This window comes from Nelusetta ayraudi, unplaced genomic scaffold (genome assembly GCF_046127955.1).
Source record: "Nelusetta ayraudi isolate G7.1 ecotype Tasmania unplaced genomic scaffold, CSIRO-AGI_Nayr_v1 ptg000135l, whole genome shotgun sequence".
Taxonomy (NCBI): Eukaryota; Metazoa; Chordata; class Actinopteri; order Tetraodontiformes; family Monacanthidae; genus Nelusetta; species Nelusetta ayraudi.
The window spans coordinates 20,789,236-20,801,778 of record NW_027466185.1 but is presented as its reverse complement, the minus strand read 5'-3'; the positions used below and the strand labels follow the sequence as shown (position 1 = coordinate 20,801,778).

Below are 12,543 nucleotides of genomic sequence, written 5' to 3'. Positions count from 1 at the left end.
TATCTAAACCCCATTTTGAATTGTAATTCATATTTAGATGAAACTCTACAAGATATGACACAATAATGCATTTGACCCTTTTCCAGGTAAATGACTGGACAACCTGAACACAAATGTCGTCATCTTCAACACACCACTGGCTAACCTTTATTCCTCAAAACAAAAACAATCAACACAGTCAGACCTCATTTCTTCCTCTGGTTCTTCTTTCTTTCAACTTACTAATAAATCAATTTAAAATGTAAACCAGTTTCATCTTTATTTAAAACAACAACGCATACATTTGCCATTGTTGTTCTGGGCTGAATTATTTTGTTATTTTGCAAACAATAACAATCAACTAGTGAAGAAGTATGTGATTTGTATTGGACTTATGAGGCACTTTTACAATACGATTTAAAGCCAACTTTTTTTCTTTCTTTCTTTTTTACTGTCAACTATTAAAACATAGCTAGAAGAAAGTCCAAAAACACTTTGGCTGCATTTTTAATGCAATTACCAATTTCATATTGGTAAAACCAGAAGCAGATTACAGAGTGCATGTCACAACAACTTGGAAATATCCGTTCGTTTCGAAGCAACCCTCAACTTTATATCTTTCTTGGGGTGAAGCAACTAGCTCAAAATTCTATTATAAAGTGTTAAATCGAGAGTAGATTTTTCAAAAAAAACAAAAAAAAAACAAGGCAGAGCTGGACACTACATGCATTAGGGTCTTCCCTTCACTGCCCCCCCACCCCCCTCCCCCCTTCCCACCAAACAGATAATAATTAAAACAAAGTGTTTTGGCCGATTTTCTGACAGGTGATGAGATACTCTGGAAACGCCTGAGTGTCGTTGAAAATGACAAACATTGTTGGTTGGGTGATGCTGTCCGTGACGCTGTCGAATCGGAGCGGGATGTCGCCGGTCTCCTTGAGCGGGGCCGTCTTCATGGAGTGGCACCCTTTGGTGAAGTCTCCCGTCAGGACCTTGGACACGAAAATGTACTTGTACCCGGCCGGGTTTGGCGGGGAATACTGGTCCTTGATCGACAGGACCGAGTCGACGGCAAAGTACACGCCTTGACCGTAGACGGTGGCTGTGAAGAGAAGCTCGGCCGTCAGAAACGTACTCGGCGTTGGCGAGAAATAAAGCAAAACGAAAAAAAAAAACAACAAAAAAAACATACCGTTTTTTCCACAGAAGCTTCGGTTAAAACCGTGGACGCAGATCTCTTTCACGCTGCCCTCGCTCGTGCCGTGATAGAGGGTCCGTTCCACTTGTGGGTAAGTGGCGTTCTGCAGTATGCTGGCTTTCTTCAGCTTGTACTGGTTGTACAGCAGTCGGTTCATGAGCTTCTCCACCTGGAAGATTTTCGCCCTTAGAAATCAATACGCAGAGCAAGGAGCCTTTCTTTCTCTCTTTGATCACCTTTATGATCCTGACTTTGTTGTGGTAATCCTGTATGGTCTCGTAGAAGCTTTTCACCACGTTCTGGAACTCGTCCGAGTCCTCGTCAACTTTGGCCGCTTCAGGCAGGTTGGACAGCAGAGAGTACTCCTCCTCTGTGAACAAAGGATTTGGGTTTTTTTTGATCACAGATCGAATGCACCGATGAAGGCCAATTCAATTTATTTTTCGTTATGTTTCGTTATTCTTTGGCTTCATACACATGAATAAGTATGGATTTCGACCAGCGGTTCTCAACTGGTGAAGTCTCAGGACTCGCATTTTTTTCCTTATGAAGTCGAGACCCACATTTATTGCTATATCTGCAAAAATAAAAAAGCGCTAGCCCACTTTCTATCACGTCTAGAAATAAATGATTGAAACTATTCAATTGAATTGTGTCTCCTGCATAATAAATGTCCAACATTTCCCCTCTTTAAAAAAAAAAAAAGAAAAAAAAAGGGGGCCCATGAAGCCGCGACCCAATCAAAACAGCTCTGGACCCACTTTTGGGTCGCGACCTACCAGTTGAGAAACCGCTTGTTTCAGGCAAACCACAAAGCAGAAGTTCACAAAACCTCGGTTACCTGGCACGTCCTCGTTGATCTCCCCTAAATCGACCAGCTTCCTGGAGACTTTCACAGATTTCCGCGACGCCGTGTTGTGCTCCTGCATCGTCTCAAAGTTCAGCTGGCAGAGCTGCTTGTCCAGCAGGACGTCGACTTTTTTCAGCTTTGCCCTCCAAACGTTCTCCATGAACACCGTGACTTCGGGCGAATAGGGGGTCGCGCTCGAGGAGGCCGGATCGTGGAAAACCCACCGGGCGACCTTCAGGATCTCATTGTCCGACGGGGACACCGACATCCTATCCAGCAGCACCTTCACGTCGTCGAGCGCTTCGCTCACGTACTCGCGGAAGCCGGACACGGTGAGCCCGCTGCCCTGAACTTGAATCTTGACTCCGTGCTTCCTCTTGATGATCTCCAGACACCTGCGGTGGTACACGGACATCTTTGCCAAAGTCCTGTGCTCCAGCTTCTCCTCGGCCTGTTTCTGGTCGACCCTTTTGCTGAACGCTATGTCCACCCGGGTCAGGTCGCTGAGGTAGACGGCAAACACGACGAACTGGATGGAGTTGGCCGCCTCGATCGCGTCCGCCAAAGCGTCGCCAGTCTTATTGACGGGACGATCGGGAGCACCGAAGGATTCGTGTTGGAGCGCCGTTTTGGACAGCTCCAAGACTTCCTGCAGCTGCTTCTCCTCGTTCTCCTTCAGATGATGCACCTCCATCGAGTACTGGATGGCCAGGGACAGCTGGGCCTCTTCGTCCAGGTTGCTTGGAACGCCGCCGTGAGCTCCTCCGTTCAGGAAGAGCGACCCCCCGCCGCCACTGACATCGGGAGCGTTTGCGTTAAGCAGTTCAGAACTCGGGCCCGGTACTTCATCCGTGTACAGGTCCAAGTCTTCCATGTCGTAGAGCTGCTCTGAACCCGACGCACCCTCGCCAAGTCCTCCATTGCAGGCAGCGACGACTGCGATGGCCTCGTTCAGAAGTTCTGCAAGACAGGTCGGACCAGATTGCTTGAGAACGCACGGGTGCGTGTCTGGACTCATTGCTAAAATTGCAAACTGAAATCAACAGTGTACCTCTTGGTCCATTATCAAGGTCCATTGAATTCAACTGACCAACAGAACTGCCAGGAGACACCTTTGGGAAGTTTATGTGGGACATCATTGTCCATGCAGTTTGAAAAATGTCCTAAAAAAAGAAACCCAAAACATCAAATTATTAGATTCGGAGTTAGAATACCTTCATTTATTGTAAACATTTTCAATCATTCACCGTGTACGTATATTCAGTGTGTGCAGCGTTTGATTGTAGTCGAGTTGTGACGTGAGAAACGGTAAAAAGACCAGTTTACTTGTGTTTTAATTTCGGTGGAAATGGTCCACACGCGCAATAAAGAACATCGCGAATGCATGACGAGGCATCGTGACACAGTGTCCAGGACAAACTGGCAGTGGAGAAAAATCTGATCGTCCACCTTCCAAGCTTTGATTGGAGGAACGTTCTGTGGGCTCTTCTAGACAGCTTCACGATATAAGCCTAAAGTTTTTGGGGTTTAAATGAAGGCTGGGGGTTTAAACTGATAAAGACGGCTGCCACTGTCACTGGCTGCAGACAGGAGAGCCTTGAGAAGGAGGTGGAGAGGATGGAGAGGAGGACTTTGAACAGACAGTTACCCATCATGGACAACCAGGACCGCCCTCTCCACCACACACTACACTGCACACACACTACGACAGACAGCAGAGTGTCTTCTCCAAGAAGACTGAGACAAATTCCCGCAACTCTGCGAACCTTTTACATGTTGCCCCCACTGTGTATTTGAGTGTGACAAGAGAGAAGAGGATGCAGAGGACTGGAGGAGGATGGTGATTGGTGCAGGCTGGTGACTCACTGTGGCCACCCCTCAAGGGAGCAGGCAAAGAAAAAGAAGCCTTGCATTGGTCAATAAAGAGGCACTGTAGCAGTCTGAGCTGATGAGCAGGGCAAAGGGACATCGATTGCTTTAATGGTTTGTAAAGGCGGCCGTCAGTAACGCTTAAACTGGCAACAGAATCAGCACTCGGAGAAGCACGTACAGTAGAGTGAAAACCTCCGGCGGGCAAACACGCTCTGAAACACCGTCATTGGTCTCCTTCCTTTCTTGGCGAGCATGTGGTAAACTGAGCTTTGGGGCCGTACGGTGCACAGGCTTGTAGTCAGCTCAGCCGGATGGATTATGAACCGATGTATCAAGTCATATCAGTACGGCTACCTGTTGAGGGAGGGGCTCCCACGGCTGCTGCTTCACGATGATGTACACCTCGAACCTCGTCTCCATCTTTTTCATCATGCTTTTGCTCTCCTCCTCGAGCAAGAAGCGGGTCACGCCCGGCGCCTGGATGGTGATGGTCTTGGTGCAGATGGTGGAGACCAGGTCGCGCAGCACCTCCTCGGCCGCTTGACAAGCGACAGCCAGGCCGTGGATCTGTGGAAACGGAAGCGTCCCGCGTTAGGAGTGGAACACGGTGAAAATCTCCCACTTTGATATTTAATCCATAATAAATATTGCATCTATTATCTTATAAAAACACACATATTAAAACAAAAAGATTGTACCCGAAAGACCCGAGTGTTTAGAGAGAATATGAAGAAACGACAAAGTGTTTTCCTCATTGCAAGTGACCAAACTTGACGCCGACATTTACTTCGCTCCTCTCAATCAGATCAAGTACAGTTGCGCAGAAGACTCATAATGTCGTGTTCTGCCCTCATATCAAAATCAATGGCTTGAACACACACACACACACACACACACAAAGTTCCACGGCGCAATTTACTCTTAATCTAGTCGCAGGCTAATTATTTTTGCTAACGTCTTCTCACTCCGCTGCGTGTGTAATGGCGTGTGCACAGGCGAATGATGAGACTGTCTTCTGCAGGGTAGTCATTATTTTACGCGTAAAAGTCGTCCTTTTGAGTCCGTAAGGCAATTATCAGAGTGAGTTCAGCGCCGCAACGCAGGGCAGTCCCGTATTTATAGAGAGAGCGGAAAAGACAGCTACAGCTTTCTTTGTCTCTGTACTTTATACATTTCACTCAAACGCATGCATTAAAGAGACGCTTCTCAACTGGTGGGTTGCGACCCAACAGTGGGTGGCGAAGCTGTTTTGACTGGGTGGCGACTTCATGGGCAGTATTCTTTTTTTTTTTTTTTTTTTTAAATACACATATGTTTATAGAGAAAACTTTGGGCATTTATTTTGCAGGACACGCAATTCAATTCATTCATGTGGTGATTACGACTGGATGAAGGCATTCTGTATCCATGCAGAACACATTTGAGTGCTGCAGAAAAAATTGGGTCGCAACTTATTAACATATTAAGGGAAAAAAAAAGTGTGTGTCCTGAGACTCCACCAGTTGAGAACCAGTGCATTAAAAAAAAACCATGAAGACTCCAGTTTCCACAAGCGTGATGTCATAAGGTCCCCACCAACATGGTGCAGTGGGAGGGCACCAGGTACCCCCCCGATGGACCACGCCAGTAGGCAGCAGGCCTGTTCTAAAAATAGCACAACTCGCTGAGCTGCAACTGGACTTGTTCTTGGAATCTCGAAGACGTTCGCCTCTCATCCGAAAGGCATCTTCAGTTCAGTTGACACTAAGACGACCTGGACGACTGAGGACCTTCGCAGGGAAATCTAATTCAACATTGTTGATGTGAATATATGTTCTAATTGTTGATAATTATTGAGAACTCACTAACGTGATTATCGTCTTCACATAGATCAGTCTCATTAATCATCACATATAACTCAAGGCTAACTGTGAAAATTGGTTATTTCAGGAAAGCGTAGCAAAGTGGTAGCCCTTCATATGACTCAGTACCCAGGAAGTAGCCCTCAGGTGAATCAGGTATTCTCTGGTGTCCTGGCTGAGAACAAACAAAAACTGAGCTGCGATCCGTCCCGACCGCGAAAAATGACGAGGCCACCAACCTTCAACCCGCAGACTTTGTCCGACTCCAGCGGATATATGGACACCTGGTCCATATCGGCCAGCAGCTGGTGACGGTGTATCTGCAGGTACTTGAGTTTGCCCAGCTCCATGGGGAGGAAGGTCTCCCGTTCGATGGGCGCGGCCAGGAACCCCTGGATGGCGCTCTTCTTTTCGCCCTCCAGCCCTTTCAGGGTGAGCACCTCCAGGGTGCCGTCGGGCCGCCAGGACGTGACGGCGGCCAGGCCCAGCGCCTGCAGGAAGTCTGTCCACTCCCTGCAGCACGACAGGCCCGCGTGCTGCGGGTCCACCTGCATGCTGAAGTGGCGAGGCTGGGTTTTGAGGAAGCCGCACGCCCGCTTGGCCGAGTCCTGGGAGAGGGACCTTACGGCGACCTGGCCGTCCGAGACGGCGTACGTGGCGGGCCACCCGCTCTCTGTCACGGCTCGCTGCAGTCGCTCCTTCACGTCGTCTCGCGAGAGAAACTCGGCCTCCTCCGGCGCGAGGGTGAAACGGGCCTCGGCCATTTCGCTTAAACAATCCAAGACGGAACGCTTGATCCGTTCCAGCGTTTGTCTGTCCGCGCCCACGATGTGCACGCCGCTCTGTCCAATTTGGACTTTGACATTCGGGTTGTTCTTTTCCGTGTCCTCCTGAAAGCTGCTCAGCTTCAACAGCGTGCGTTTTACCGGGTCGTCGATAGAAAGGTGTCCCGGAAGTGCGTCCTCGTGCTCGTTCACATCCATGACCTCATCTTTGTCCACGCCCTCGGCTTTATAGAGGTCCTCCTCCTCCTCCTCATCATCCACCATGAGCTCCGCGGACGCGGTTGCTGGGACGGCTCGTGCGCCACCTGGATCTTTTAAGTTCCTCTCGGTCGCAACCTGGCTTCCGACTCCAGAGTCCCGAGGCGCTGAACTTGGGGCGGGTTGCAGAAAGTCAAAGTACGGCATCACCACGAGGTCACACTGCTGCATCCTGTGCGGCTGGCTCAGGACGAGGCCCACGGCTGACCGAAGACAGAGAGAGAGGCACTTTGAAGAAAGCGGAAAATGTGATTTACGTAGGATGTACGTCGCGACACTTACAATCGCAGCTGGCGAAGGAAACCTTGGCGGCGCCCTCTAAGAGCATGGTCACGTCCTTCACTGTGTTGCCTCCCGCTTGTTTTTCAAAGTAGAGGTTCAGGAAGTCGGCGGTGACGCCGGGAGGCAGGTTCTCCGCGTAGATGGAGTCGGTTTGGTCCATCTGCTCCAGTGACACCTTGGCCCCATCCAGGCACCTCTTGGAGATCCGAGCACTGAGGTCTTTGAAATCTACAAAACGAAACGGAGACAGAAACAGTCACGGAAATCTGTTATTGCAAAAACTCGTCAATAATATCGCGTGAAATTCACATTTTTTATGTTTTCTGACATTCACATCTTTTTCTAAGCGGCCCTTGCGCTCCCTCGAAATGAGAAAAAGTCCACTACTTGCTTTCTCTGCTTCTTTACGAAGTGTCTGACGAGCTGGAATATTACTCACTGATACCATTGATTCTTCTCCCTGGCTAGTGATAACCCTGTCACCCTACGCTGAAAATGCCTTTCGGCTACTTTTCTCGTATCTCTTACAAAAATGTGCACGGTACGACAAACCAGGAGGTTATAACGACATTACTGCAGATTGTAAAAAGAAAGAGGCTCGAATAATATGTTTTCTGGAGTTCTAATGGAACTTTCAGTAATTAAACGTATAAATCCGCTTCGCTGGAGGAGGAATAAAAGTCTCGGGTATAATACGGGAAGCTTTAAAGGCAAAACGCAGCTCGGTGCTCACCTTTGGAAAGGGGTTGGGTGAGGCGAACGAAGATGAAATCCCTCCCCGGCGCAGGGCTCAGAGCGTAGTCTGTTGCATCCAGCCCTATCATGTTCTCCACGTAGAGCTCTATCATCTCAAGGCAGGTGTTGGGGCTGATCCCGCGCAGCAGCAGCAGCAGCGGCGGGCTGCGCTGCTCTCTCGGCGCAGGTTTTCTCACCACGAGCTCGCCATTTGAGAGGACGTGGCGGTCCTTTGAAAGAACCCGCGCCGCAGCTGTCACAACAACCAAGCAGAAAATGAGAAGAAGTACGCCAACGACACGTTGCCTCTGCTGCAGTTGAATATTCTGAAGCACAGAGCAGAGTTTTCATGCCTGAAAACCTGCATGTGCATCTAAAGACCTCTCGACTCGTTTGATTTTAGTTGGTTGGAAATAGAAGAAAGTTTAGTTGTGATTAAAAACAGGAGGCAGCAGCCTTCTTGTTACCCATGGCAGTCACAGTGTGGATGCTTCATTAGCAGCAGTTTAATTAGACACTGACATTATTTCTTACAGCGCTGAAGGCTTTCGTCTTCTCCTGAAAGACTTTGGCGAAACAAAAGAAAAAAATCATTGATGGAAACAGCCCAGTTTCTTGGCTCTTGGTGGGAAGGAGTTCCGCATCAACCTTTCCCCCGGCATACCAACACGCTGTTACCAACTGGCTCCACTTGCAGGCGAAAAAAAAACCCCTGGCAGGCCCATTTTAAATTCCACTAACTAGACGGTTGTCATTTTACTTTACAGAACTTTCTGCGAGAGTCCCTCTAATTTCCAGATGTACTTTGTGTTCTAAGATGAGCTACGTCTTATGGATATTTGAAATCTAAAACGGATCAAAAACATAACTCATCGGAACAGCTAATCTGAAAAAAGAAAGACAGAAAGCGTGCAAGTGTTTTGGCGAAAGATCCAAAACAAGAACGTTCCACGGCGCCACTTGCCTGATGCCTCTTCAAACACGAGTACCACACAGTCGTCCCGCCTCTCCAAGGAGGCGAGAAGACCTCCCCCAGAACGCCGCTTGTTCTCAAAGTAGAGCGAGAGCAGCTCCTCGTCCACGCCTGGAGGCAGTGCCAGCACCTCCACCGTCCTCTCCTCCGGATCGTCCACAGACATTCTGGTGAAGAGGAGCACAAACGGGACAGTCGGGTCTAGTCCAGGTTGCTGAGGATATCTACTTTCTATTTTTTATTATTTCCACCTGCTTCATTACACTCGTAGGATTAACACTGATGAATGATGTTGCCTGAAGCCAATCCTGTCGCTGTTTGCTCCTCCGCCTTGACAGAAAACCAAATAATCAATAATGGGAGCTGTTTTACTGCGAGACTTGGCTTAATTTACTGGATAACAGTGTTATAGATCAAGCAATCCTTCGGTTCGTGTGAGTTTAGATTAAATTCTGCTTTCAGAATAGCGGAAGGTTAATGCTAATTTTCTATTGGCTCAGCCGATACTTCATCAATCACTTTATTAGATGGACTTTGTTTGTGCATGGTGGGATGCTGATTAGCATTTTGAACTGCCTTAACTGGTCCGTGGCATTGATTAAAGTGCTGGAAAACTCCCACAGAGATATTAGCCCATATTGATGCAACAGCTGCATGCAACTGCTGTCAATGATCTGCGGCTCCTGGACCACCGCATCCCAAATGTACTCAATTGATTGGACAACGATCAGGTGAGTGTGTGTGTGTGTGTGTGTGTGTGTGTGTGGGGGGGGGGGGGGGGGGGGGGGGGGGGAGAATCAAGATCAAGACCAGCCTTAATTTATTTCATGTTTTTCATCTGCAAGTATCCATCACAAAGCGTCACACTGTATAAAAAAATAAATAAAAAAATAAATGGCTGGACGTGGTCATGACTACTTTGATAGGCTGCAGTCTTGAAAAAAAAAATGCAATTCTATTTCAGTTTGTTGGTGTCTAGCATGGCACAACATATGCGCGTTCAAAGTAGACAGAATCACATTTTTACGACATTTTGATGTTTGCATGTGTATGTGTGTGTGTGTGTGTGTGTGTGTGTGTGTGTGTTCCAAACACATTTGTTTGGACGATATATATAACTCGCCCGCCTCTCCCCTTTTTTTTATTTGTCCAACACACGGGGTTGGAAACGTTTCGTCTACACAGAGTTTGTTCATGACTCTGTCCTGTGTTTAGCAGAAGTGAGGCATTAGCAAAGCATGCGAGAGCTAAAACGACGTTTCATATTAGAGACGGCATATTTAGCTAATGTTACGCACGTCCCATTTCACGCCAATACAAAACGAAACTAAGTCGCGTCAAGCAAAACTCCGCCAGCAGGAGTAGCTCGCTTCTGTTAACATGGTTCGACGTGGAAAAAAGACAAAAGTCTTGATCGAAGATTTGGATGGATTTTCGAGCACAAACGTACCTGTACTACAAGGAACACATTGGTCCGAAAACACGTTCCGGGTTCTTCAAGCAACACAGCTGAACTCTGAACTCTTCGGAGACTTCCTTGTTGTGACGCTCGTCAACCAGCGGGTGTCGTCGTCGTCGTCAGTCGCGTCGACGTTAAAGCGGAACAGACCGCCATAATAAAAAAATAAAATAAAAAAGAAGGCATGGAATGCACGGGAAGGAACGCAGTGAAAAGAACTTTGACGTCTACTGACATTTATATTTTTGAAACCCGACTCCCGCGGGAGCAGTGTCACACAACTGACAAACCTCCAGACTGTGCTGTATTATTATCAGGATAACGACATACCAGGCATTTCTTTACAGTCTGACATAACCCCCCCCCCCCCCTGAAATGGAAGCCTTGTCGTAACTTCCTCATGTCTCATGGGTTGGGACAGAAACAAGGTGGCAGTGCAAATGTGCTCCGAAAGATCACAATGTACAAAAATGCCGAGGAGCAGGGGCGTTCCTAGTATTACAGCTCTTCTGGGGGGGTATAGTCCAGCTTTACTGGGGCACTGTACCAGCAACACGTTTACAATATAATCAGCGGTGGCAGGTAACTGGTAGACCGGAGTAAAAAATGCTTGCGAAATAACTGAAATAGATATTCTGCATGTGCGAGGTAATAATAAGGTAAGATCATATTAGCAGGTTAATAGTGAGTAACGTAAGAATAAAGTCCCCTGTACAATGCTGATTAAAATATCAGTATTCTGTTTAAAGTTTGAAATAGGTCCTTGCGTGTGAGCGCACAGATCTTTCCCTTTCTACGCTTTAAGTTGCACATACGCAATGCAATGAATAGAAGCCTTCGTGGACTCAATTTTTGCTGCACCCAAGCGTATTCACACCTCCAACCTGTGTTTTTAGCGCACAATTGATCAAAAGTAAGGCAAGCAATAGGAGTGTGGTCGAGGTAAAATGGTAGAGCAGCTTTATTGTCATAATACATTACAAGATCGGAAGTGATTGCTAGTCCTGGTCGCTGCGACTGAGTGCATCACCACTTAGGGCCAACTTGACCCAACTGTCTTAATGTTTTATTGATGGTCGTAGGAAATGGGAACGAACATGTAAACTCCACAGAAAGATCGTGGGCAGCCTGGTGGGGATTCAAACTCGGGACCGTCTTGCTGTGAGGCCGGAGCGCTACCATTGTACTACTGTGCTGCCTAAGTGAAGGGTGGACCTTGCACAATTCCAGTTGGCTGAAGGGATAAAGACATTTTATTCTGAGAAAGCAAAGTAAATTTTGCATAACCGTCTAATTTGTTATGTATGAGTTACACATCGCAGGGCTTAGAATTTATTTAACTTCCAGGTTTTCTTCTCTTCAAAGGCAAAATAACGATACGCAACACAAGTGGTGAAATTGCATTTTAGCCTGTGATCTATTTTACATCTCATCAAATATATATATTTGTCCAAGCCTGTGCCTGAGACTACTTGCGTCATCTGCTCCCAGTCTCAAAATAAACTAATGAATAGAAATAATGCGAGTCATAATGCATCTGACTCATGTGAAGTGAAAGACATGAATAATGGCTGAGTCCTTGCAGTTCGGTGCTTCATATAGTTTTTTTTTTTTTTCACATCACTATTATGAATCTTTATGGTCCTGATTCCATGGTAAGTTGTATTAAATTTATTTATATTAAATTATTAAATAAACATGTACTGTACATAATGTCTGACCTACTTGTCTTGTGGATGAAGATGAAAAATTTGCAGTCCTATACAATAATGTGTAGGCTAATAGTCATGCATTATTTCAGAATATTTTGAAAAGTCCATACAAAAAGAATGATGACGTGCAGTGTTTCGAATGGAAACATTTTCTCAAATGAAGGTGCTAAGAATCACTTTAAAGTCATTCTTTTGGATTATTTGTTTTTTTTGAAGATTAACTTGCACATCGCCACATTTATATGACATTTCCATCACTCAGAACAAATTAAATAAAAACAAATCTGTCTACCAGAACACAGAAGTATGAGGAATGAAGTAGGATTCATTTCATATTTTTTTCTATACAGTACTCTTGACCTGGGTTTGAAAAAAAAAAAAAAAAAATAGAGCGCATATGTAACAACTCTGGGCTGCTGTATTATAATGTGGCCTATTTGAATATGAAACACAGGCATCTAAATTAAAACGCTGCCCACTCATAATCTACATAGACACAAAATCAAATTTGTGATATGACAAATTAAATCAGTTGTCATTTTTATTCTTATCTACCTGTTTGCTTTGAAAAAACTGACATTTCTCTGTATTAGCAAAAA

The 12,543-nt window shown here is 46.4% G+C and overlaps 1 protein-coding gene across 1 annotated transcript; it reads right to left on the bottom strand.

Moving 5' to 3' along the window:
- Window positions 1-119: 119 nt before the first annotated feature.
- Window positions 120-10,380, bottom strand: parp10 (poly(ADP-ribose) polymerase family member 10). The gene is made up of 11 exons (XM_076051810.1): window positions 10,224-10,380; window positions 8,765-8,940; window positions 7,799-8,053; window positions 7,066-7,293; window positions 5,980-6,986; window positions 4,254-4,466; window positions 3,079-3,190; window positions 2,019-2,987; window positions 1,414-1,547; window positions 1,172-1,346; window positions 120-1,081 (listed from the first exon to the last, which is right to left on the bottom strand). Exons 2-11 carry the CDS (start codon window positions 8,937-8,939, stop codon window positions 771-773), a joined length of 3,579 nt encoding a protein of 1,192 aa, XP_075907925.1. The 5' UTR covers window position 8,940; window positions 10,224-10,380; the 3' UTR covers window positions 120-770.
- Between the last annotated feature and the right edge of the window lie 2,163 nt (window positions 10,381-12,543).

What these genes read in the sequence shown, in the direction of transcription:
- parp10 (XM_076051810.1), bottom strand. Translation starts at nt 8,939, where the DNA reads ATGTCTGTGGACGATCCGGAGGAGAGGACGGTGGAGGTGCTGGCACTG. An exon ending in CACCCAACCCCTTTCCAAAG is followed by an intron (nt 7,294 to 7,798) that starts GTGAGCACCGAG and finishes TTCGTTTTGTAG; the next exon opens with ATTTCAAAGACCTCAGTGCT. An exon ending in AAGCTTCTGTGGAAAAAACG is followed by an intron (nt 1,082 to 1,171) that starts GTATGTTTTTTT and finishes TTCTCTTCACAG; the next exon opens with CCACCGTCTACGGTCAAGGC.